General features: G+C 47.8%; 1 protein-coding gene across 1 annotated transcript; it reads right to left on the reverse strand.

Moving 5' to 3' along the window:
- Positions 1–214: 214 nt before the first annotated feature.
- On the reverse strand, positions 215–22,620 carry LOC138839239 (cartilage intermediate layer protein 1-like). The gene is given in 10 exon segments (XM_070038839.1): positions 215–1,189; positions 1,192–3,500; positions 7,474–7,631; positions 9,149–9,257; positions 10,675–10,989; positions 11,360–11,539; positions 13,992–14,261; positions 16,197–16,289; positions 20,112–20,277; positions 22,558–22,620. Coding segments are annotated over 9 exon segments (3,696 nt in total). The 5' UTR covers positions 20,173–20,277; positions 22,558–22,620; the 3' UTR covers positions 215–988.
- Between the last annotated feature and the right edge of the window lie 4,320 nt (positions 22,621–26,940).

Raw genomic sequence — 26,940 nt, forward strand, 5'->3', positions numbered from 1 at the left:
TGGAGTGCTGTCTTCCCATGACTACCATATCAATCTCCATTCCCTGCCCTGTACCATGTCTGTTTATTTAGCATATGGAGGTGAGTGACTTGGGACTTCTGGACTTTGGGCCTGGGGTCTTAAAACCTGATATCATGATTACCTTATATCCAATATCTTAACTTGGCATACTAGAGTTCCAAATTGAGTAAAAAAATAATAATTTGCATTTCAAGTAAAAATATTGTTTATTTCTTTTATTTCACCACCATTTATACTTATAAACTGTGATAGACACCTTGCATACATCTTACGGAGCAGGACCAGAAATATGCTTTATATTGGTTATTTAATTTTTAGCATCAGATTATCATTATTGTAGAGGTGGGCAAAACCATGCAAAAAGAAAAAGAAGTACATTTGCATTCATGGCACAATAGGAACAAACAGTCCAAGCTGTGGGGTTTTACCAGTGGCCAATTTCTTGTGTCTGTCCTTCCTTCCTTCCTACCTTCCTTCTTCCTTCCTTCCTACCTCATTCCCTCCCTCCTTCCCTCCTTCTTTCCCTTCCTCCTTCTTTTCTTCCTCCTCCTCCTGCTTCTCTTTCTCTTCCTCCTCCACCTCCTTCTCCTCCTCTCTTTCTTTCTTTCGTTCTTTCATTCTTTCTTTCTTTCTTTCCTTTTTTTCCTTCTTTTTTTGGTGCCAGAACAGGGCTTGAACTCAGGGCCTTAGGTTATCACCTGAGGTTTTTGTTTATTCTTTGCTTAAGGCTGGCCTCTACCATATAACCACAACTCCACTTCTGGCTTTCTTGCTGGTTAATTGGAAATAAGCATCTTGGAGAGTTTCCTGTCTAGGCCAGGCTCAAACTACAATCCTCAAATCTGAGCCTCTAGAGTAGCTAGGATTATGGGTGTGAGCCATCAGTACCCAACTTTTGTGTTTCTCTTTGAAAAAAAAAAAAAGGCACAAAGGGTCTTTATTTTGTGTTCTTGTTATTTTGTGCCAATCAGAACCAGGACAGTAAGTAATGAGATGTGAGGAAAACAAAACAAAACCAAGAAGCAAATCGCACCAAAACAGATGAGTTTAAATTAAGGCGCTGTCCATCAATCTCACATGAGGTGGGGTGGGGGTGGGGGCATGAGGAGGATGAAGAAACCACAATGCTTAGTTGCTCAGAGGCTGCTGAGCAACTCCAGAAAATCTCAGGGAAGGCACCCCTCCTCGCCGGCGCTGGCCACCCCTGCTTGCCCGCTGTTGCCTCCTGGAAGAGGGCACTCTTCCTTGGCCTGCAGCCGGGGGCTGGAGGTACTGAAAGGCACTCTGGCGGCCCACCTGCCTCTCCACACAGTTAAAGGTGAGGGCCACGCCCACGTTGCTCTTCATGATTCTGGAGGAGCCGTCAGACGTGCCATCGAAACACCGGCCAAGTGCAATCTCCTTGGCCACGCGAGGGTCCTGATCGGTGACAGTATAGATGCCATAGTTATGGCCCAGTGGATCCAGGGGTGCCAGCATGGTGTATTCACTGGTGTCATTGTTGACCGCCAATGGAAGATGGTTGACCAGGTACTCATGCAGCATGGAGTTCACACTGGCTCGACGGCAGCTGCCCTGGGGGATGACCTTGACCAGTGTGCGGTCTACACGGTCCTGGTCATATAGCATCCCACTACACTTGAACTCTAGACAGGCGGATGAGACATTCGGCTGGTCCCTGTCTCTTGTACTCTTCACATCCCGGATTCCATACAGCTTCCCAACTGTCTGCCGGTGGGTGCCCCCCATGTTTCGAGATCGGACATTCACCTCCAGGGGTCCTACAATCTTCACCTTGATATAGCACGCCCTGAATTCCATTGGCTTGGGCCACCATGCCAGATAGTCTTCAGTCCAGCTCATGGGGTCATCTTCATTGAAAGGGACGGTGTTATAATCATAGCGATCTCCCTCCATCTGGTAGAAGCGGAAGTGGGCTGCACTAGGGGGTGCCTCTTCACAGGCCCGGAGGTTCTCAAAGGCATAGATGGGTCCATTGCTCTCCTCAGCAGAGTTAGGCCTTGGCTTCGCCATGCTGATCTGGAAAGCTGTCTTTTTAACCCTTGGATCTTCATGGTCCGTCCGGCGGTACTTGAGCTTGTGAAGGTAGGGCTGAGGGACACCGATCGCATTGGGGTTGAATTTAGGAGAAGATTCCACTGCTTCTAGTTCCTCCCCAGCCAGGCTTGCCAGGACATAGGCAGAATAAGCATCTGGGGTTTGGTCATCACAGAAGGCAGGCAGACAGGCTCCATTGGGGCCTGTGATGACACTGTCAAAGCGACCCCAAGCCCTGGGGTTGGATGAGAAGCCAGTTTGGGGCTCCAGATTGATCACGGAGACGACGACACCTTGAATTTGCTCACTGGGCAAGAACCTCTCACTCCGATAGGCTCTCACTTTAATGAAGCATCTTCGGCTTTCTGGGACGTCCAGGTTAAAGAGGCGTCGCTCGCGTATCTCCATGTTGCCCACCAAGAAAGTTCTCTCTTCCCTTTTGTGCCTCCTTTGGCTTTCGAACTTGAAATCCCCTTCCTCCTCCCACAGCCCCGTGTCTGGGTTGAGTGACCACAGTTTCATGGTGGGCACGTGCTCCGGCATCTTGACCTGGGTGGAGTCCAGGTGCACCTTGACTTTGCCAGCATTAAGTGACTCAGCTGTGGTCTCATCTCTGAAGTCCACGGAGAACATGCCGTATGTACGAAGGGGCAGCGTGTCCCCTTCATCCGTGACAAAGTTCAGATCGCTCTGGGCAGCTGTGGCTGTGGAAATATTCCTGGGGTCCAGGAAGGTCACGCTGGCCTGCACTTTGCCCGTATAGGGCTCCCCGTTCTGTCGGTAGAAAGCCTCCGATGGGATTTCCAGTTCAGCCACGGGGTCTTCGCCCACCACCTCTCCCAGGGGGATGATGTTGGTCTCCATCGCATCCAAAGTGATGGGTTCCTTCCGGCGAAGCATCTTGATCTCATGGAATACAGCACTCCCCTTCCGGTTGAAGGGGAGCACTTTGGTCGTATTGACAAACTTCTGCAACCTGTCGACGAACGTGAGCACCAGTCTCTCCGTGTCTTGGGGGACATGGAGGGTGAAGGTGCCCTTGTAGCCCGTCATGCTCACACGATGGCCCCCCAGGTACACATGGCCAAAGCGCATGGGCTCGCCATTGTCCGCAGCACTGACCCGGCCCCTCACGATGCTCCGGGTCTCTGCACACCGTTGGCAGCTGCACTCCGTGGCCACCTTGGTGGGCAGTGTGTACCCATGGCATTGGATCTCCCGCTCTTCCGTTCTGGAGATGCCACAGCAGTTCTCCACTGCATCCCGACACCGGATCCCGTTATCCTGATGCCCCGCACACGTCTTCACAGGACAGCGGCCCACATCATAGTAGAAGGAGTTGGTGGCATTCTGGAAGCAGTCGTGGGGCAGCCGGATGAGGTAGCTCTCAGGGATTGGGTTGCAAGGAGGCTCATCAGGTGCTGAGGAGGACAGGGGGGTGATGGTAGCATGTAAGTTTATGTCCTGCACAGAGTACTTCTATGTCACTCTACCCTCTCCCTATCCCTCTTTTGTTGGTGCTGAACTCAGGACTTGGGTACTGTCACTGAGTTTTTTCTGCTCAAGGCTCATGCTCAACCACTTGATCCATGCCCCCCACTCTGGCTTTTTAGTGATTAATTGGATATTCGAATCTCACAGATTTGCCTGCCTGGGTTGTCTTCAAATCCTGATCCTCAGATCTCAGCCTCCTGAGTAACTAGGATTACAGGGGTGAGCAACTTGGTGCCTAGCCTTGTGTGTGTGTGTCAAACTTGGGACATCATACTTCCTAGGAAATTAGTCTACTGTGTCACATTGCTAACCTTCAATGTCACCTCTCTGGGGTTTTATTTTGTTAGTAATTGTGCCTGTACTGGGGCTTGAACTCCAGCCTGAATGTTTGTTAGTTATTTTGGGAATAGAGTCTCATAGATTTGTCTGCCTAGGCTGACTTTGAACCTGGATCTTCAGATCTCAGTTTGTTAAGTTGTTAGGATTATAGGTATGAGCCACTGGTACCCAGCTTCGCTTACCCATTTGTTTGGTTTTTTTTTTAACTGTATTTTTTTTGTCTTTTCTTTTTTGGTACTGGGGATCGAACCCAGGACGTTGCACTTGCTAGGCAAGCGCTTTGCCACTGAGCTACATCCCAGCCCATCGCTTACCCATTTGGATTGCTGTGCCAAAGCATGTAGATATTGAACTAATACTAATTTGCATTTAAATTATTTTCTTATTTTATTAGATTGATTCATTTGCTTTTATTTTAAACTTAAATTTATTTCTCCTTTATGCTATAGTTAGGGCCATACATATAAAATATATAATATATTATGTAAAATATAATGTTATATAGTAAGTATATAATCTACAATAATATATTAAATATAATGTATTATATATGATATACAAGATGTAGTTATTACTGGGTGCTGGTGGCTCATACTTGTAATTATAGCTACTAAGGAGGCTGAGATCTGAGGATCACAGTTCAAAGCCCTGGCAGAAAAGTCCCTGTGAACCTCTTATCTCCAATTAAGCACCAAAAAAAATTGGAAGAGAAGCTGTGGCTTAAAGTGGTAGAGCATTAACCTTGAGTACAAAATCTTAGGGACAGTGCTCAGGCCCTAAGTTCAAGTTCCACAACTGACCAAAAAAAAAAAAAATCACTAGTGGCTCACACCTGTGATCCTAGCTACTCAGAAGACTCAGATCAGAGAATTGCGTGTCAATCCAGTCGGGCAGAAAAGTCCCAGTGAGACTCTTACCTCAAATTAACCACCCCAAAAATGGAATCATGGTTGCAATGGTAGACAATTAATCTTGAGCAAAACAGCTCAGGGTCATTGCCCAGGCTCTGAGTTCAAGTCCTAGTCCTAGGACCAACACCAAAAAAAAAAAAAAAAAAAGAAAAGAAAAGAAAGAAATCATTGTGCCATGGAGGGAAATGATGTAAGAAGTATCACTGATGAAGACACATTGTACTTATAAACTGATCTGTTGAATTAAAACTCCTTCATACAACTATTTAAAGATTATAAAATAAATCTTTAAAAATTACTGTACCAGCGGGGTGCCAGTGGCTTACGCCTGTAATCCTAGCTACTCAGGAGGCTGAGATCTGAGGATTGCGGTTCAAAGCCAGCCCGGGCAGGAAAGTCCGGGAGACTCTTATCTCCAATAAATCATTAGAAAACCGGAAATGGTGCTGTGGCTCAAGCGGTAGAGCACTCGCCTTGAGCTGAAGAGCGCAGGGACAGGGCCCAGGCCCAGAGTTCAAGCCTCACAACCGAGCAAAAAAAAAAAATAATAATAATAATAAAATCACTGTACCATCTGAACACCAGTGGCTTGTGTCTATAATCCTAGCTACACAAGAGGCTGAGATCTGAGGATCATGGTTCAAAGCCAGCCTGGGCAGAAAAGTCTGTTAAGTCTCCACTTAACTACCAAGAAAGCCAGAAGTAAAGCTGTGGCTCAAGTGGTAGAGCAATAACCTTGAGCAAAAGAAGCTCAGGGACAGTGCCCAGGCACTGAGTTAAAGCCCCAGCAACTGGCACCAAAAAAAGAAAGAAAGAAAAAAGGAAGGAAGGAGAAAGAAAAAAGAAAGGAAGAAAAAGGAAGGAAGGAAGGAAGGAAGGAAGGAAGGAAGGAAGGAAGGAAGGAAGGAAGGAGAAAGAAAACAATTACTGTGTCAAACAGGGCTCATTGGTGGGATGGGTTGGGAATCAATGCTGGGGTGGAAGGGAGGCTCTACAATTCTGCTGTGACCCCAAATCTAGTTTTTTGTGGTCTGACATCTGTTGCTCAACTTTCTTGGAGCCTGGGTAATATCCATTAATTCTTGCAATATATTTTCTCTTTCTCTGCTTTTTGTTTTGTTTTGTTATGCTTTGTTTGAGCCAATTACTAAGATAATTCTTCTTCCCTCTCAGTTTCCAAAGACAAGCTTCTGATAGGTCTTCGGCCTTTGTCTCTTCCCCTCCCCCAAAGTTCTCTACTAGAAGCATCTGGGTCACCCTTTCATATAAAGTCCCCTTCATCCCCCACTTTTGTACCTTTGCCCACTCCAGCCCCTAAATTTGCAGCATCTCCACCTCCACACACAGGTCCTCCCTATTCTCTAAGATTAAGTACTGGAGCCTGAACTCAGGACCTCACACTCCTTCCACTTTTTTGCTCAGTTGGCACTCTACCACTTGAGTCAAACCTCCCATGCAGCTTTTTTTTTGCTGGTTAATTGAAGATGGCGTCTGCAGATTTTTCTGCCCAGACTGTATTCATTCAAATGGCTATTCTCTAGGTCACGGTCTCCTGAGTAGCAAGGATTACAGGCATGAGCCATAGCACTCAGTGTATAAGGAGTTTAAATTCAACAAGTCAGATTATGAGTACAATGCATCTTGATTGATGTCACCCTTCTATTGTCTCCCCCATTTCTCCCAATCCCGTCCATACTCATCAAGTGGAGCTGCTCTTACCCAGAAATCTCAAAGCCCAGACTCCAAACCCCAGTAAAAAAAAAACAAAAATCACCTTGGGGCTGGGAAGGTGGCTCAGTGGTAGAGTGCTTGCCTTGCATGCATGAGACCCTGGATTCAATTGCTCAGCACCACAAATGCAGAAAAAGCCAGAAGTGGTGCTGTGGCTCAAGTGCTAGAGTACTAGACTTGAGCTGAAGAGCTGAGGGACAGCACCCAGGCCCACAGTTCAGGCCCCACGACCAACCAAAAAAAAAAAAAAATCACCTTCTGGGGCTGGGAATGTGGCTCAGTAGTAGAGTATTTGCCTAATATGAATGAAGCCGTGGGTTCCATTCCTCAGTACCACATAAACAGAAAAAGCCAAAAGTGGTACTGTGGCTCAAGTAGTAGAGTGCTAGCCTTGAACAAAAAAAAAGCTCAGGAACAGTGCCCAGGCCCTGAGTTCAAGCCCCAGGACTGGCCAAAAAAATTACCTTCTGGCCAGGTGTCAGTGGCTCACTAATCCTAGCTAATTTAGAAGTTGAGATCTGAGGATCGCAATTCAAAGTCAGGCCAGGCAGGAAATTCCTTGAGACTCTTACCTCCAATTAATCACCCAAAATCCAAGTGTGGCTCAAGTGGTTGAGCGCTAGCCTTGAGCACAAAAGCTCAAGGACAGTGCCCAGGGCCCAGGTCCTGAGTTCAAGCCTAGGATCAATACACACACACACACACACACATGCACGCACGCACACACACACACACACGTATGCACTAACCCTACTCTCTCATCTCTCCTCTCCCCCCACCCCTGCCGCCAAAAATAAAGCCCACAGCCCTTGACTTCTGTGCTATCTCTGTGTCCCTGAGGGCATACCACAGAAAACCCTGAGTTTTCACCACCAGTCCTGTGGCAGGCCCAGGATCCCTGGGAACCAGATAGGCTTACCTATGACTGTGAGCTGAGCAACCTGGGACTTTGCAGCCCCAGCATCACTCTGTGCCTTACAAAAGTACTCTCCAGCCTGGTCCTGCTGCAGATCTCTCAGTACCAGCTTGCTCTCGTGCTTGTAGAGGGACGGATCCAGTAGCGTGTCATTGTGATACCTGCAAGGATGGAGAAGTCAAGCCTGAGTAAGCTGCGCATATTGGGGGAGGGGGGTGGAGGGTATCCATGGGGACAGTGCCAGGACCAAACAGCTAGGAAGATGGATGGAGGATGAGTTCCTGCAGATCTCAGCATCACTTGTGACATGGCTCACCTAAGAATATTGATTGCACTGGGAGTGGAGTAATTGGGTATCCCTAGTCCTCCCCCCCCCCACACTTAACTGGCTGTGCATCCTTGGATGTATCATCTCACCTCTCTGTTTTACAAAACAACAGGAATGAAGCCAGGCAGTGGGTCTATGCCTGTAATCCTAGTTACTCAGGAGGCTAAGATCTATAGGATTGAGGTTCAAAGTCAGTGCAGGCAGAAAAGTTTGCTTGACTCTATCTCCAAAATAACTATGGAAAAGCAGGACTGGCGAGGCACTGTCTCACACCAGTAATCCTACTACTCAGATGCTGAGATCTGAGGATCACAGTTCAAAGCCAGACTTGGGCAGGAAAGTCCCTGAGACTCTTATCTCTAATTAACCACAAAAAAGCTGGAAGTAGAGCTGTGGCTCAAGTGATAGAGCATGAGCCTTAAATATAAAAGCTGAGGGACAGTGTCTAAGCCTTGAATTCAAGCCCCTAGGACTAGCATTAAAAATAAAAATTTAAAAAGGCAGGCTTAGCCAGGTATTGGTGGCTCTTGCCTATAACCCTACCTACTTAGAAGGCTGAGATCTGAGGACCACAGGACAAAGCCGGCCCACATAGGAAAGTCTGTGAGACTCTTACCTCCAATTAACCACCAGAAAATCATAAGTGGAACTGTGACTCAAACCGGTAGAACACCAGCCTTGAACAAAAAAAAAAGCTCAGGGACAGCTGGGCGCCAGTGGCTCATGCCTGTAATCCCAGCTACTCAGGAGACTGAGATTTGAGGATCACAGTTCAAAGCCAGCCCGGGCAGGGAAGTCTGTGAGACTCTTATCTCCAGTAAACCACCAGAAAACCGGAGGCACTGTGGCTCAAGTGGTAGAGCACTAGCCTTGAACTGAAGAGCTGAGGGACAGGACCCAGGCCCAGAGTTCAAGCCCCACAACTGACCTTCCCCCACCAAAAAAAAAAGAAAGCTCAGGGACAGAACTTAGTCCCTGAGTTCAAGCCCCATGACCGACCGGAAAAAAAAAAAAAAGCAGGACTCATAGCACTGGGGTATTCTGGCCTTGTCTGTCTTTGATACAGAAGCATGAAAACTGGAGAAATCTTGTTCTGGGTATGCAGGTCAGATCCCTGTGAGCAGAGATAGTCTGGAAGACCCCAGCATTGAGATGCCAGTGCGCTTACTGGTATAGTTTGGGCAGCCTCTACCCAGGAATCCCTATTTACAATTAAGCATATCCAGGCCATGCCCCAGGGCCTGACTGCTAACACTTGTCTGTTGGTTATTATTATTATTATTTAGACTCAATGGAAGCAAGCTGATTTCCAAGAAGAGAACTGAGCAGGGCGGCTGGCAGCATACACACCAGAAATACTTGTCTGGACTGGGCTTGCCCGTGGCCTTGCAGCACAGGGAAACACTCTGACCAGCTCTCCGTGCTTTGCTCGCAGGGTTCATCACAATGTAGGGAGTTTCTGCGACAGAAGATGGGAAACATTTATTTATTTGTGCTTTGTTTATTTGTTTGTTTAATAACAGGTTCTATAGAGTTGTTCTCTCAGGTATTTGTTGGTGCTTAAGTTGAATAGCTTCACCCCACTCTGAGTGTTTCCTTTCCTTTCTTTCCCTTTCCCTTTCCCTTTCCTTTCCTTTCCGTTCCTTTTCTTCCTTTCTTTCCTTTCTTCCTTCCTTCCTTCCTCTCCCTTTCTTTCTTCTTCTTTCTTTTCTTCCTTCCTTCCTTTCTCCCTTCCCTCCTTCTTTCCTTCCCTCCATCCTTCCCCCCCTCTTTCTTTTCTTTTTTATGCCAATATTGAGGCTTGAACTCAAGGCATTGCACTGTGGCTTGGTTTTTTTTTTTTAATTCAAGGCTGGTGCTCTACCACTTAAACCACATCTCCACTTCCACCTTTTCTTTATTTCTTTTCTTTTTTTTTTGAGGGGGAGGGGGTTGTTAATTGGAGGTAAGAATCCCACAGACTTTCCTGTCTTGACTGGCTTCAAACCTCAATCCTCAGATCTCAGCCTCCTGAATAGCTGGGATTATAGGTGTGAGCTGTGGGTGCCCAGTTTGAGCTTGTTTCTAGAGGAACTAGATTGGAATAGAGTTTTCCCCATCACACCTTATCTCAGAACCTGTTTGTGGGGCTTCTCAGGCATAAACTGAGTGGGACAATGGGGAATCCAAGAAACCTTGTGTCAGCCATGATTCCTGGGACAGAAATGGCTGTTTGAATAATGTCATATTCATGTTTGATTGTTCCCAGCAGAGTTTTTGGCCAGTCAGTGCCAGTTTGAGCTCCCAACCATGATCTCCAAACCTCCTACAGATAAGTTGACAGTAAGGGAGCGGGGGGGGGGGGGCAGAGGGGGGGCTCGGGGAAGTAGTGGCTCATGCTTGTAATCCTAGCTACTCAGAAAGCTGAAATCTAAGGATTATAGTTCAAAGCCCCAAGCAGGAAAGTCAGTGCTATTCTAATTGCCAATGAACCAGCAAAAAGCTGAAGGTGGATGTGTGTTTCAAGAGGTAAAGCATCAGCCTTGAGCAAGAAAGCTATGGGAAAGCATCTAGCGCACACATATGCACACAAGTGTACACACACATACACAAAGTGACTAGGGAACAGCTCATCCTTTAGGGAGCCAGACCTATCAATGTATGGGGGAAGAACACGCCATACAAAATATATACAGCAAGTGCAAAGGCCCAGAGACAGCTATATTTGCAGAAAAGTTAGGAGGCATTGTGGCTGGAGTAGAGTGGCTGCATGTTGGGGGGAATGTAGGAACAATGAGGGAGCCCCCCAATGATCTAGGGCCTATGGATGATAGTAAAGATTTGGGTTTTCTTGGCATAAGCTGAGAAAGCTAGCACTGAGCACACCACAGAGTTACCTGCCCTGGTGAATTCTGCATTGACAGTGGCTGTCTTCAGGCTGGTCTTTGGCATGGTGAGCACAATGGGGGCAAACTTGACCTTGGTGACCTTCAGGAGGCTTTTGCCATCTGGACACAAGCCGGGGACTTGGAACCTGCCATCACTGTCTGTCCGGGTGAGCATCTTGGGTGTCTTGGTCAGCAGGTAGACAGTAGCCCCTGAGGCAGGGGCCCCCCCAGGGAGGGAGATAACCCCATGAAGCATGAAATCCTGGCACATGCAGGCATCACAGTCAGCATTTGCCTGCCCCATGGAGCAGGTCAGGTCACATGCTGTTTGGACAAAGAGCCACGTCAGCTAGGTTTTATGGATTCTGACCCAGTCTTCCACCCACGTTCCAGACTTCACATTCTCTCCCTTCCTCCTCAAGCCTTTGTAACCCTCCCTTGCTTGCCTGGGTGACTAATTCCTGCCCATCCATCCAACTTAGCTCAGGATACCTCCTCCAGCAGGTCTTCCTGGATTTCTCCAAGCTACAATCTCTGACCCAGCTCTGTGTTCCTATGCTACTCTCATTATCACCCATCACAGCCTTTGATGATACATGCTGAATTAAGACTAGGTGAGAGTGAATAATCGGATTCAGGCTAACCCTCTAACCCTCCACCCTTTCTTGTCCAGTGACAGGAGGGAGCAGGGTACCTCTGCAGGCCTGGCTCACGCAGAGCTGGCCCTCTTCTGTGGCCTCAGTGCACATTGACACGGTCTCTGCCAGGCAGGTGCGTGTGCGGGTCTGGACTCCGGTGTGACCACAGGCCGCTGAGCACTTGCTCCAGGGAGACCAAGGGCTCCAGATGCGCTCCGCATCTCCACGCAAGGACCCTGAAAAGTGGGATTCACAGAGAGATGTGGCTTCCTTTCCCTCCCTAGGGGACTGGGTAGGGAAGTCTGAGCCAGAAGCTGGTGAGGAGAGACAGGATTTCCATTTCCATCATGGATGACACTGAGAGTTATCTTTATCTCAGTGATCCTCCCCCAAATAAGAAGTCCAGAGCTTCTAGAAGCAGCATCGACTCTAGACACTATGTGGAAAAGAACTTTGTGGGTGAGGATGGGAAGGAAAAACTGGGAGAGAGAGAGGGAAAGAGTAATAACCAAAAAGAAATGTACTCATCACCTGACTTATGTAATCGTAACCCCTCTGTACATCACCTTTACAATCACAATATTTTTTTAAAAGGAGAAGCAGAGTCTCTAATTTGCACAAAGGAAGATAGACACTAGTGGCTCATTGTCTGCAATCCTAAATATACAGGAGGCTGAGATCTGAGGATTGAGATTCAAGGCCAACCTAGACTAAAAAGTTTAGGGAGACTCGACGGGCACCGGTGGCTCATGCCTATAATCCTAGCTACTCAGGAGGCTGAGATCTGAGGACTGAGGTTCAAAGCCAGCGCAGGCAGGAAAGGCCATGAGACTCTTATCTCCAATAAACCACTAGAAAACTGGAAGTGGCACTGTGGCTCACGCAGTAGAGTGCTTGCCTTGAGATGAAGAGCTGAGGGACAGTGCCCAAGCCCAGAGTTCAAGCCCATGACCAAAAAAACAAAAAACAAAAAAAAAAAACAACAGTTTATAAGATGTTTATCTCTCATTAGCCACCAAAAAGACAGAAGTGGAGCTGTGGCTCAGTGGTAGAGCACTAACCTTGAAGGAAAAAGCTAAGCAAGAGTAAAAAGCCCTGAATTCAAGCCTCAGTGCCAACACACACACACACACAGAACCTATGAAGATTTACTATTACCTCTGTTTTACTTGTGAGAAATCTGAAGTTATGGGAGCTTGAGAAAACATGTCTAATCTAAGAACACAGTAGGATGTATGGTAGGATGGAGATTCGAACCCCAACAGCTCGGCCCCATCCAGATTCTGTGGCCCTTCCAACCGCCTTACTCCAATTCAGCACAGCAGGCTGGCGGAGAGAACCCATAAAGGCTCACAGCCTAAGGATACTACTTGGGTTTCTTTTCTTTCTTTCTTTCTTTCTTTCTTTCTTTCTTTCTTTCTTTCTTTCTTTCTTTCTTTCTTTCTTTCTTTCTTTCTTTCTTTCTTTCTTTCTTTCTTTCTTTCTTTCTTTCTTTCTTTCTTTCTTTCTTTCTTTCTTTGTCAGCCCTAGGGCTTGAACTCAGGGCCTGGGCAATGTCCCTGAGCTTCTTTTGCTCAAGGATAGCACTCTACCACTTGAGCCACAGCACCACTTCTGGCTTTTTCTGTGTATGTGGTACTTACCGAGGAACTGAGTCCAGGGCTTCATGCATGTTAGGCAAGCACTCTACCATTAAGCCACATTCCCAGTCCTCCTCTTCTTCCTCCTCTTCCTTCTCCCTCCCTCCTCCCCCCTTCCTCTTCTTTCCCTCTCCTCCTCCTCCTCCCCCATCCTCCTCCTCTTCCTGCTCCTCCTCCTCCTCCTCCTCCTCTTCTTCTTCTTCTTCTTCTTCTTCTTCTTCTTCTTCTTCTTCTTCTTCTTCTTCTTCTTCTTCTTCTTCTTCTTCTTCTTCTTCCTCCTCCTCCTCCTCCTCCTCCTCCTCCTCCTCCTCTGCTCCTCCTCCTCCTCCTCCTCCTCCTCCTCCTCCTCTGCTCCTCCTCTTCTCCTCCTCCTCCTCCTTCTCTCCTCCTCCTCCTTCTCCTCTTCTCCTCCTCCTCCTCCTCCTCCTCCTCCTCCTCCTCCTCCTCCTTCCTCTTCTTGTACTAGTCCTGGGGCTTGAACTCGAATCCTGGGCATTGTTGTCCCTGAGCTCTTTTGCTCAAGACTAGCACCCTACTACTTGAGCCATATTTCTACTTTCTTTTTTTTTGGGGGGGGGGTCCGGTCATGGGGCCTGAACTCTGGGCCTGGGCACTGTCCCTCAGCTCTTCAGCTCAAGGCTAGTGCCCTACCACTTGAGCCACAGCACCATTTCCGGCTTTTTTCTTTTTTCTTTTTGCTTATGTGGTGCTGAGGAATCGAACCCAGGGCTTCAGGCATGCAAGGCAAGCGCTCTACCACTGAGCCAACTTCCCAGCCCCCATATTTCTACTTTCTGCATTTGTTTTCTGGTTAATTGGGGATAAAAGTCTTAGGAACAACCCTGCCTGGGCTGGCTTCGAACTAGGAAACTCAAATCTCTGCTCTCTAATTAGCTAGGATGACTGAGCTATCGGTGCCTGGCTACCACTTGGATTACATTGCAGAGTCAAATGCGTGTCTGGGAGTCATGTTCAGGTCCAGGTTTGGCCCATCTAGGGTTGGAGGGGGGCCGAGATGGGGTGGGGTGAGGGGGAGTCCCGCACTCACCTGGTGGACAGAGGAAGCGCACAGTGTAATTGGAGCAGTTCTGGCCGGGCCTCTGTTCCCGGTTGAGGCACCAGAAGCCCTCTCGGGGATTGCCATGGACCACTTGGCCATTGCTGCCTGCAGGCATCCAATCAGTGGTCCGGGCCTCCAGCCGGAGGGGCCGGGCACACACTCGGTCCCCGTAGTAGAAGCGAATGGCATCCAGGCGCTCATAGTCACCCTTCCCGCCTGGGTGGTCAATGTTAAACCACGCTGTCCACTCACCAGGACCTGATGGGACAGATTGGGGGAGAAGCTCTTGCTGGAGTGACAAGTGACAGCCGGTCCTCCTTTCCTGTTTGATCCTTTGAGAATCTTCCCTGGACCTGCTCATCACCCCTCCCCATCTCTTTTGGGTTTTTTTTATTTTTTATTTTTAGGCCCACAACCGATTTAAAAAAAAAAAGTCTCATGGACTTTCCTGCCCAGGCTGGCTTTGAACCATGATCCTCAGATCTCAGCCTCCTGAGGAGCTAGGATTACAGGTGTGAGCTACCAGCACCTGGCTATGGAACACTTAAATCCAATTAACTATTAAAAAAGCTTGAAGTGGACCTGTGGTTCAAGTGGTAGAGTGCCAGCCTTGAGCAAAAAATCTAAGGGACAGTGCAAAGGCCCTGAGTTCAAATCCCAGGATGGGGACCAAAAAAAAAAAGTCAGGTCTTCTCTGGGACACAGCTGGGCATCTGCTTTCAGATATAGCAATGGCCTTCTGACTAGAAGCTGTGGGATTGATTTTTTGTTTGTTGGTTGGTTGGTTTGGTGCTTGAACTCAGGACCTGGATGCTGTCCCTGAATTCTTTTACTCAAGACTAGTGCTCTACTACTTTGAACCACAATTCCACTTCTAGTTTTCTGGTAGTTAATTAGAGATAAAAATCTCATAGACTTTCCTACCCAGGCTGGCTTTTGAACTGTGCTCCTCAGATCTCAGCCTGCTGAGTAGCTATGATTACAGGTATGAGCCACCAGCACCTGATTTCACCAGCCATCTCTCTAAGGTGACTTTTCCTGTACAATGCCAACTCCTCCTTTCAAGTCCTCATGGTCCTGGAAGAACTGGTAGCAATTTCCTGGCTGGTTTCTACCTCAAGTCTCCTCATTACCCCATCCTCACCCCTCCCAGACTGTATATTCTTTTGCCATACAACTTGGAACACGACACTTCCCAGTGTAATTTGTATGTGTGCATGTGTGCACATGCGCACGCATAAACACGTACATGTGCATGTGTGTGTGGTCTTGGGGCTTGAACTCAGAGTCTAAGCACTGTCCCTTAGCTTTGTCACTCAAGGACAATGCTCTACCACTTGAGCCACAGCTCTACTTCTGGTTTTTTAGTGGTCAATTGGAGATAAGAGTCTCATAGACTTTTCTGCCTGGGCTGGCTTTAAATCATGAGCCACCAGTGCCAAGCCATAAAATTTCTTGTTTTTTCTTTTTGTTGTTGTTGTTTGTTTTTTTGTCAGTTGTGGGTCTTGAACTCTGGGCCTGGGTTCTGTTCCTGAGCATTTCAGCTCAAAGTGAGAAAGCCATAAAACTTCTTAGCAAAGACACAGGGTACTGGGGATCTGAGCCCTGCTGGTCTCTCCTTCCTAAGACCCTTCCCTCCCCACCAGCTTGGGCTCCAGGTCCTAGCAAGCTCTATAGCTTTCCTGGAGTATGTTAGACACTTACTGATTCTGAGCTGTCTACTGAGTCTCTCTGCTTGGACAAAGATGGAGGCCTAATGCCCTGTATAAAAGTGGGTTTCTACCCAGTCACACCTGTAATCCTAGCTACTCAGGAGGCTGAGATCTGAGGATCACAGTTCAAAGCCAACCTGGGCAGGAAAGTCCATGAGTCCACTCTTATCTCCAGTTAACCAGCACAAAGCTGGAAAAGGAACCGTGGCTCACTCAAGTGATAGAGAATAAAAGCTCAGAGACATTTCCCAGGCCTTCAATTCAAGCCCAGGACAAGCACCAGATAGATAGATAGATAGATAGATAGATAGATAGATAGATAGATAGATAGATAGATAGATAGATAGATAGATAGATAGATAGATAGATAAATAGATAGAATAAAAGTGGATTTTCCCTGGCTTTAGAGACTCACTTAGCAAGTGTAGTAAAGCACCCCCCCATCCCTTGCCTGGACCTCCCTACTCCAGGAAGAACTCACTCTCTGGGGGCTCAGCAGGCTTGGCAAAGGTGTTGGAGGTCCTCTTTCCAGGCTGGATTCTTCTCACCAAAGGATTCAGCATCATCTGCCTCCCTGTGAGCCAGAAGAAGAAGCTGAGTAAGAATCTGGGACTAATCAGAGGTGTTGCATGATGAGGGGATACAGTATGGTATGGAGATGAAACCTGAGTTCAAATCCCCACTCTGCCACTTCCTGCCGCTGTGCAATCTCAGAAAGGCTTTATCCTTCTGAGTCTTTTCCCCTACAAAATCGGGATGCATTAGCAATCACTGTTTCATCTGGTCTGAGGCAACCCCCAGGGTGATAATTAACGGAAAGAGACCTGACATAAAGCCACCAGGTACATGTATGATGAATGGTCTCCTTGTCAATCTCACTCTGGAAATGAATCACCAGTTACTACTGGACTGGCATTCTTGCTTTGGTCTAGGTCTATTCTTCTGGGCCCAACAGAGTCTTGTCTGTAAAATGCAGAAGATAACCCCACCCCCTAAGGATGATTGGCAGGAGGATCCCATGAGATGGATGTGAACATCTCTGAAGTGTAGGAAAGTAAGGTTGTGAGAGCTGCAGGCTCTGCCCCTTCCTCCCTGTGGAACCTGGGGCTAGCTAGCTACTTAACTACCTGGCCCCACATTCTCCCAGACCCTGTGAGGACCAGGATAGCTCTGGCCTAAAAGGATTGTGGGAGTTACAAAGGCTCATTCATGAAACCAACTTAAAACAATGCCTATCACTGGTGGCACACACCTATAATCCTAGCTACTCAAATCTGAGGATCCTGGTTCAAAGTCAGACACATCCAGGGCTGGGAAGGTGGCTCAGTGGTAGAGCACTTGACCTTGCATGCATGAGGCCCTGGGTTCCATTCCTCAGCACCACATAAGCAAAAAGAAAAAAAGCCGGAAGTGGCGCTGTGGCTCAAGTGGTAGAGCGCTAGCCTTGAGCTGAAGAGCTGAGGGACAGCGCACAGGCCCAGAGTTCAGGTCCCACGACTGGACCGCCCCCCCCAAAAAAGTCAGACACATCCATGATATTCTCCCCCTTTTTTTTTTTTGTCAGTTGTGGGGTTTGAACTGTGGGTCTGGGCACTGTCCCTCAGCTCTTCAGCTCAAGGTGAATGCTCTATCACTTGAGCCATAGCACCATCTCCAGTTTTCTGTTGGTTAATTGGAGAAAAGAGTCTCATGGACTTTCCTGCTTGGGCTGGCTTTGAACTGCAATCCTCAGATCTCAGCTTCCTGAGTAGCTAGGATCACAGGCATGAGCCACTGGTGCCTGGCTACATCTGTGATATTCTTATTTCCAGTTAACCAGAAAAAAGCCAGAAGTAGAGCTGTAGCTTAAGTAGTGTAGAGCCAGTCTTGAGGAGAAAAAAAAAAACCCTAAGGGACAGCACCCAGATCCTGAGTTCAAGCCAAATAAAAATAAAAATACATGAATATGGCTGGGGATGTGGCTTAGTGGTAGAGTGCTTGCCTAGCATGCATGAAGCCTTGGGTTTCTCAGTACCACATAAACAGAAAAAGCCAAAAGTGGCAGCGTGGCTCAAGTGGTAGAATGCTAGCATCAAGCAAAAGAAGCTCAGAGACAGTGCCCAGGCCCTAAAGAACAACAACAACAATACCTAGCAGTTGGGAGCTTGTGGTGCATGCCTGTAATCCTAGCTATTCAGGAGGTGAAGATCTAAGGATCATGGTTCTAAGCCAGCCCCAGCAGGAAACCCCATGAGACTCTTATCGCCAATTAACCACAGACGTGGTGCTGTGGCTCAAGTGATAGAACACTAGCCTTGAGCAAAAAGGAGCTCAAAAAAAAAAAAAAGCCTAGCTGAATGCCTGTTAGCACCCCCTTCACCTCAATATTGGGTACAACAAGTGTTCACTTCTCTTCCCTTGGCAGTTGTCTGGCATTGAGCATTGAAATCTACCCTTCTGAGAAGGGCTCAGAGTCTTAGCACAGGGTCCCAAGGCCCAGGGGAACTACAGCCCTACTTCATGGGAGGAAAGCTTCAGAGAGCTTAGTGGACAATAAACTCCCAGGCAAGGAGCCAAACCAGAATTCTCCGTGCTGCTTAATTAGGGTGATAGGAGCTCTTTTAATCAACCTAATCCGATTTCCCTTCAGATCGCTGAATGGTAATCATCATCATCCACAGCAGCTGGCAGGGGAGAAAATGAGACAGTGGCAGGCACATACAGAGCTCAGCGGCCTTTGTCTCTGCATCTGAGCTCCCCCCCCCCCCAAGCCTATAAGGCAAACAGCTTTAAGAAAGGCTTGTGAGCATGTTTTGCATTATCTAAGTGTGTACTTGGAAATCAGGAGAGGGAGGTGAGGTGGGAAAGTCATCTGTTCCACCTGGCAGATTCTCTCTATTTGTTCTTTCTAGACTTCAGCATTATTACCAGAGCGGGGTGAGGGCAAGGATCCCCGAAGGTATTCTGATCTGTCTGGGAAATTTGACTGTAAGGTCTATAATGAGACTGAGCTTTAGGCCAGAAGAATTTTTATTAAACTAAAAACAGACCAAGCCCCAAATCTGCTTCCAAGAACTCAGTGGTCCTCTATGATTCCCTTTTGCTTTGGCTGCCAGGAAGCTTAGAGTTAAATTTAGTTCTCCTGGGTGATAATCTTCCTAAGGTTCCACCTCATCCCCCCACCCCCCCACCCCCCGCCAATGATTGTTCATTCCTCTCTTTATTTAAAACATTCTGTTCTGTGAATTTGAATATTTGGAATTCAGGTTTAGGGTATAAACATTGTATAAATCTATCCCATAGTTTGATGCCAGTGGCTCACACCTGTCACCCTAGCTACTCAGCAGGCTGAGATCTGAGGATCGAGGTTCAATGTTAGTTCAAGAAGGAAAGTCCCTGTAAGACTCTAATCTCCAATTAATCATCAGAAAACTGGACATGGAGCTGTGGCTCACAGTAGTATTAGCCTTGAGCAAAAGAACTCAGGGACAGCCAGGCGCCAGTGGCTCACACCTGTAATCCTAGCTACTCAGAAGGCTGAGATCTGAGGATCTCGGTTCAAAGCCAGCCCGGGCAGGAAAGTCCGTGAGACTCTTATCTCCAATAAACCACTAGAAAACTGGAAGTGGTGCTGTGGCTCAAGTGGTAGAGCGCTCACCTTGAGCTGAATAGCGCAGGGACAGCGCCCAAGCCCAGAGTTCAAGCCCCATGACCAACAACAATAACAAAAAAAAAAAAAAAAAAAGAACTCAGGGACAGCACTCAGGTCCTGAGTTCAAGCCCCACACCAACAAACAAAAACTCAATCCCACAGCCTCTAGTCAGAAGGCCATTGCTATATCTGAAAAGAGAGGTAAACTGGGTCCCAGAGCAGACCAGACTTTTTTCTTTTTTTGGTGCCCATCCTGGGACTTGAACTCAGGGCCTTTGCACTGTCCCTTAGCTTTTTTTATTTTGCTCAAGGCTGGCACTCTACCACTTGAGCCACAGGTCTACTTTCAGCTTTTTTAGTAGTTAATTGGAAATAAGTGTTCCATAGCCCAGCGCTGGTGGCACACACCTGTAATCCTCACTACTCAGGAAGCTGAAGTCTAAGAATCATGGTTGAAAGCCAACCCAGGCTGAAAAGTTCCTGTGAGACTCATCTCTACTGAACTACCAGAAAATGGGAAGTGGAACTGTGGCTTCAAATGATAGAACACTAGCTAGGGACAGCACTCAGGTTTCAAGCACAAGCCCAACAACTGACAAAAGAGTCTCATGAACTTTCATACCCAGGCTGTCTTTGAACTCTGATCCTCACAGCTCAGCCTCCTGAGTAGCTAAGATTACAGGCTTGAGCCAGCAGTGCCCAGCCAGACATGACTCCACTGTAATAAGTAGAAGGGAGGAGAGGCAACAAATATTTAGCCTGTACCCAACACCGAGGTGACTTCCAGGACCAGGAAGGATAATATCCAGGCTTTGGTTCCTCCCATCTTCCTCTCAGGTCCTGTGGAGACGTGGCAAGAGATGGGCAAGAGTGCTTCACAGAGGCAGCTGTCTCTAGAACATTCCCTGGGAAGTTTCTCAGATCCAGTGACCTGCAAAGAAGCAAAGCTTGTCAGATCCCCCATTTCAGAGTTACAGCTCATGGCTCAAGCAGAAATATCTCTTTGCCTGTCAAGGATGGGCGGGCCACACTCAAGTCTTGTGAGAGCGACATTTGCTTGAGTTGCAAGATATAGGCTCAGAGTCTGAGTTCAAACATGTTCGATCCAGGTTCCATCCCTGGGCCCAGCAAGCTGGAACAGGGCATAAGGGAGAGGGGAGGGGAGGGGGAAGGAGGGGAAGGGAAAGAAGAAAAGAGGAAGGGAGGGAAGAGGAAGAAGGAAAAGGAGAGGAAAGAGGAGAACAGAAGGAAGGGGAGGAAGGAGTAGAGGGGAAAAGAGGAGAAAAAGGAAAGAAGAGGGGAGGAGAGGCAAGGCAGGGGAGAAGAGGGAAAGAGAAGAAAGAAGGGAGGAAAGGGGAAGGGAAAGGAGGGGCAGAGAGGGGAAGAGACGAGGGGAGAGGAGAGGGTTTGTAAAGAGGAGGTTCTTTGCCGATGAAAGAGACTAGGGTTCACTCCTCGCAGCCTCTGAATGGCTTAATGACTTTTAAGACTCCACTTGGGGGGCTTTTGCTTTGTGTTTCCCCATCTTTATTGTTTTGTCAGTGGTAGGGCTTGAACTCTGGGCCTAGGCACTGTCCCTGAGCTCTTTGGCTCAAGGCTAGCACTCTACCACTTTGAGCCACAGCTCCACTGCCGATTTTCTGGTGGTTAATTGGAGATCAAGAGTCTCACAGACTTTCCTGCCCAGGCTGGCTTTGAACTGCTATCCTCAGATCTCAACCTCCTGACTAGGTAGGATTACAGGCATGAACACCCGGCTTGGAACTCACCATTTTACACGGAAGGGGGATGTATATGAAAGCTATGCAGCCCTGTCACCTTCTCACCCCCCACAGTGGCCCTTCTTAGGACAGACAGGCTTGGGAGGTGCAAATATAGCCACACTCACTCCAAGAACACATTCCCAGATGTGCACGGGCCGCAGCTGGAACACATTCTGGTTTGTTTGGGGCCTGGCTGAGTCTTCCATGGCCAGGAGCCAGTGGAGGGGAAGCAGACAGGGTGCACTGTGAGATGCCAGAGCCCCCCAATAACTAAGCATGATATTCGGGCTGCAGGGGTGCAGGGAGAATACCAGGCCGGATAATAGGGTGGCCCAGGCACCCACTTTGCTGCATATTTTTAATTCTTCCCCCCTCCCTGAAAGCTCTGGCCACCCCAGAATTGAACCCATTCTTGGAGATTCAAGATTCAGCACCTTTGCCGGGTGCTGGTGACTCACACCTATAATCCTAGCTATTTAGGAGACTGAGATCTGAGGATCATGGTTCAAAGTCAGGCGAGGCAAACAAATCCCAGAGACTTTTATCTCCGTTTAACCATGAAAAAGCCAGAAGTGGAGCTCAAGTGGTAGAGCACTAGCCTTGTGCAAAAAAAAAGAAAGAAAGAAAGAAAGAAAAAACCCAAAACAAAGCTCAGGGATAGTCTGAGTTCAAGCCTCAAAGCTGGCAGAAAAAAATAAAAAATTTAAAAAAATCCCTTCAATCCCCAAAGTCCAGGGTGTGGTAGAAAAGAAGAAGAATTCTCCTTTCTGGAAAAAGATCCAAAAGCACTTGGGACAAAGGAAGATCAAAGCAACCCCACATTGCATATTCCTTGGCCCTAAAGCCACTACAATCTCCCCCATCCACCCCCTCCCCACACGCCTGTTTCTCAGCCAAGGAAGTAGCAGACTCTGCTAGCACAGGGGTCTCCCCTCCAAGTCCGATCTCTGAGCAGGGAGCAAACTGGGGATCCTCAGCCTGGATAGCCCTCAGCCTCATGCTTCTGCAGGGCTGAGAGGTCAGAGTGAACCCTAAAAAGTTTCTGGAAAAACCATTTCCCATCTGGCAGCACATGGAGAGATTTCTCCACATCCCGTTATTCCTGCACTTCGTTCCCCAATGCATACTCCTTAAGGGGGACTCTTGAACAATGTACACGCACCCAGACTGGCTCACTCACATGGGAAATGCAGGACCCCCTGAGGTATGAAGATCCAAAGTGAGGGCCATTTGGGGTTTGCGAGGGTTGCAGGGGGGGGGGGGGAATGTCTTGATCTCAGGTGGGGTAGAAAGAGAACTTCAGGCGAATGGAGAGAAAGAACACTCCAAAGCACAAAGTGGAAATAAGGAGTAGGGAAAGGAGGAAGGTCAAAGAAATGGGGTGTCAGGAGCAGCGAGCCAGGCAGTGAAGAGCAAGGATGAGGAGAGGGACTAGAAGTGGGGCTCACCAGGTCCTGAGCACGACTTGGCAGCGGAGGGGGTCCAAGCTTTCTCCTGTCCTGCCGCCCGGGCAGCGGGCCTTATATAGCACAGCTGGTGGCGCAGCCCGTGGCAGTTAGCCACAGGAAACAGCGCAGAAATCAGAGCTGAGTGTGAGCTTCCCTCCCCTTCCCGTGGTGTCCCCTGCAGCCCTTACAGGCCATATTTCCCATCCAGACCCTGGGGGTGTGGGGATGGAGATTCTGCAGAGCCTGGAGGTGGCCCCAGGTGGGCGGCTGCCTGGGGCTCCACACACCAAGCCAGGGAAACAGGGATCGGAAGGTGGGCTGGGCACAGGGGCATGGCCCTCTGGGAAAAGGCCAAGGGAATTCTACATCTGGGCAGCATTTGATGGCTCAGGCATAGTATGTCCTTGCCTAAGCTTTGCTTGCTGACTGCCCCCCATTCCCGTGTGTGTGTGTGTGTGTGTGTGTGTGTGTGTGTGTGTGTGTGTGTGTGTGTGTGTGTGTGTGTGTGTGTGTGTGTGTGTGTGTGTGTGTGTGTGTGTGTGTATTCCAACTCTTTCAGGCTACTTTGACCTCATGGATGTGTGTCTGGTCTAGGCAGCCATTCAGCCTCTCTGGCCTCTGAGCTAGCGATCAGGGAACCTCAGAAGGAATAAAGGACAAAAGAGATGGATTAGATCTACCTTGGCCCCTACCCACTTCCATCCAGGTGCCTTCCTGTATCCAGAGGGACCACAGAACTTCAGGATATGGACTTCCAAGACTCTGCCATATGCTCCTCTATGTGCCCAGGAGTCAGTATGTGTCTGACTTCAGCCTTTCCCCACAGGCAGCCTGAGCAGTGTCCTGTGCTGCCAGGCTGCCAGGTCCCTCTCTTGACCCAAGCATGAGGCTACCTGTGTCCTGGGTCGCAGATCTCTAATCTTAGCATGCATTAGAATCACTAGAGAGCTGTTAAAATACAGACGTTTGGATTCCACTCTGAGTTTCTGATGCAATGAAGCTTGAGATTTTTCTTCCCTCCCCTCCCTTCCATTTCCATTCCCTCCCTTCTCCCCCCACCTCCCTTCCTTTCCCTTCCACACAGTACTTGGATTTGAATTTAAGGATTTATGCTTGCTACACAAGTCTTCCACCACTTCCAGCCCTTTTTTGTTTTAGTTTTTGGGGGGATAGTCTTATTTTTGTTTTGTTGCCAGCCCTGGGACTTGAACTCAGGGCTTGGGTGCTGTCACTGAGCTTTTGTGCTCAAGGCTAGCACTCTATCAATTCAGCCACACTTCCGCTTGGGTTTTGTGGGGGAGGGAGGGCTGTTTTGTTTTGTTTTGTTTTACTGGTTAATTGGTGATTATTGGTTGTAGAATAGAGGCCCCAGTTGGAAGCAAAGGATGAAAAGGGAATGCACTAGGGGCCAGAGTGGGAACATCTTGGTCCACAGGTTCAACCAACAAGGCCTAGGCTTCCTGCCTTGTATCTGCTCCTAGAGGTAGAGGCCTGGGCCTAGGGCCCAGGGGGCCACTCTTTCCACATACCCGCACTGAGCTCCTTTTCAGGGCACTGGAAAACCATCAGAAGAGAGTTATACCTGAACTCAGAGGAAACATCATCCCATGGCAACAATCCTATCACACAACAGGGCTAGAGATCCTTGTGCACATATGCTTGTACCAGGGCCTTCTGGGTCCATGCATCCAGTATATGTACAAACAGGGGATTAGGAACTCTGTCTTTTCTGAGAATTGGTCGCCCTGGACAGAAGTAGCTGGAGAAAGGATGATGAGTAGCACCTGGCTCCAAGCAGACACAGGGCACAGATCTGCTTTGCTTTCTTTCCTAAAGCGTGGCCTCCTTTCCAAGCCACCAGCCCTTGGCCACCAGGCCTGGAATTGGCTCCAGCCTCGTCCAACTTGTCAGAGTGAAGTCACCAGTGCAAAGCTGTGGCTTTGACACAGTTGTCTGAGTTGACTGAGGCTTACGGGAGCTCTGCTGGTTTGAGGATGAGAGAGACAGACAGACAGACAGACAGACAGACAGACAGACAGGCTGAACCACAAGAGCCAGAACAAAAGAACAGGAGAAAAACAGAAACTTGGAAATCAGCCCTCTAGTTCTAGCTCTGTTACGTTACTGATTCTCATTTCTCTCTCTCTCTCTCTCCTTCTCTCTCTCTCTCTCTCTCCTTCTCTCCTTCTCTCTTTCTCTCCTTTCTTTCCTTCTTTCTTTCTTTCTTTCTTTCTTTCTTTCTTTCTTTCTTTCTTTCTTTCTTTCTTTCTTTCTTTCTTTCTTTCTTTCTTTCTTTCTTTCTTTCTTTCTTTCTTTCTTTCTTTCTTTCTTTCTTTCTTTCTTTCTTTCTTTTCTTTCATTTTTGTTGGTCGTGGGGCCTGAACTCTGGGCCTGGGCACTCTGGTCCCTCAGCTCTTCAGCTCAAGGCTAGTGCTCTACAACTTGAGCCACAGCACCACTTCCTCTTTTTTTCTCTCTCTTTCCTTCCTCTTTCCTTCTTTTTTTCTCTTTCTTTTTCCTTCTTTCTTTCTTTCTTTCTTTTCCTTCTTCCTTCCTTCCTTCCTTCCTTCCTTCCTTCCTTCCTTCCTTCCTTCCTTTTCTTTGTTCCTTCCTTCCTTCTTTCTTCCTTTCACTGATCCTAGGGCTTGCACTCAGGACCTAGACTCTGTGTCTGAGCATCTTTTGTTCAAGGCTAGCCCTCTTGAGCTACTTCTGGCTATATTCTTTTTGTAATTTTTTTTTTAGTGGAGATAAGAATTTCAGGTTGGGGGGCTGGGAAGGTGGCTCAGTGGTAGAGCACTTGCCTTGCATGCATGAGGCCATGGGTTTGATTCCTCAGCACCACATAAGCAAAAAGAAAAAAGCTGGAAGTGGCGCTGTGGCTCAAGTGGTAGAGCGCTAGCCTTGAGCTGAAGAGCTGAGGGACAGTGCCCAGGCCCAGAGTTCAGGCCCCATGACCGGACCCCAAAAAAAAAAAAAAAAAATAAAAAGAATTTCAGGTTGGAAATGTGGCTTCATGGTAGAGTGTTTGCCTAGTATGCATGAAGCCCTGGATTCTATTCCTCAGTACCACATAAACAGAAAGGGCCAAAAGTGATGTTGTGGTTCAAGTGGTAGAGTATTAGTCTTGAGGAAAAAAAGCTCAGGGTCAGTTCCCAGGCCCTGAGTTCGAGCCCCAGGACTGACATAAAAAAAACAAAAAACAATAATCTCACAGCCAGGCACCAGTGGCTCATGTAATCCTAACTACTCAGGAGGCTGAGATTTGAGGTTCAAAGCTAGCCTAGAAAGAAAAGTCCAAGTCCAATAAACTACACAGAAAAAGACAGAAGTGGCACTGTGGCTCAAGTGGTAGAGCTCTAGCGTTGAGCAAAAGCAGCTCAGGGACAGCACCCAGGCCTGAGCTAAAGCTCCAGGACCAACAAAAAATAAAAATACAAAAGAGTCTCACGGACTTTTCTGCCAGGCTGGCTTTGAACCTTGATTTTCAGCTCTCAGCTTCCTCAGTAGGTAAGATTATAGGTGTGAGCCACCAGTGCCCAGCAGGTAACTGATTCTGATGTGCAATTTGGACTAGCAAACACCCAAGTAATCCTGGACTCAGTGTCCCCAGATGTACAATAGGAGTTTGGGCTGAGTGAGCTCATAGACCCTTCTACTCTGGAGTTGCAAAGTTTGCTAATAAACTGAGAACAAACACAGCACACAGGAGAGAAAAGAAGGAACTATAGTTCCATGGAATTGGACAAAGAAAGCCCATGGAGGCTGGTTTATAAACAAACGAAAAGCCAAGTGCGGTGGCTTAAGTCTGTAATTCTAGCTACTTGGGAGACAGAGATTAGGGAATCATGGTCCAAGGCCAGTCCAAGCATCAAATTTTGAGAAGCTTCATCTCAACTAATGGCTGGGTATGGCAGTACACACCTGTTATCCCCAGCAATTCAGGTCACAGTCCAGGTGGGCAGGATATAAAGCAAGACCTACATAAAAATAACCAAGGCAAAACAACAACAACAACAAAACAGCTGGAGGGGTGACTCAAATGGTAGAGTACTTGCTTAGTAGGCTTAAAGTCCTGAGTTCAATACTCAGTACTAGAAAAAAAAAATCTGGGTCCCAGTGCCTCATGCTTGTAATCCTAACTATGCAGGAGGCTGAGATCTGAGAATCACAGTTCAAAGCCAGCCCAGCCAGGAAATTCTATGAGACATCTTCAATAAACACCCCCCAAAACCAGAAATAGAGCTGTGGCTAAAGTGATAGAACATTTAGGAGATTAAAAAATAAAATCAAATTTTAAAAAAGCTCAGAGATCACAAAAAATTAAAATTAAAATTAAAAAAAAAAGCTCAGAGATAGCACCCATACCCTGAGTTCAAGTTC

Source organism: Dipodomys merriami, unplaced genomic scaffold (genome assembly GCF_024711535.1).
Source record: "Dipodomys merriami isolate MVZ:Mamm:240054 unplaced genomic scaffold, mDipMer1.0.p SCAF_2992, whole genome shotgun sequence".
NCBI classification, from domain to species: Eukaryota; Metazoa; Chordata; class Mammalia; order Rodentia; family Heteromyidae; genus Dipodomys; species Dipodomys merriami.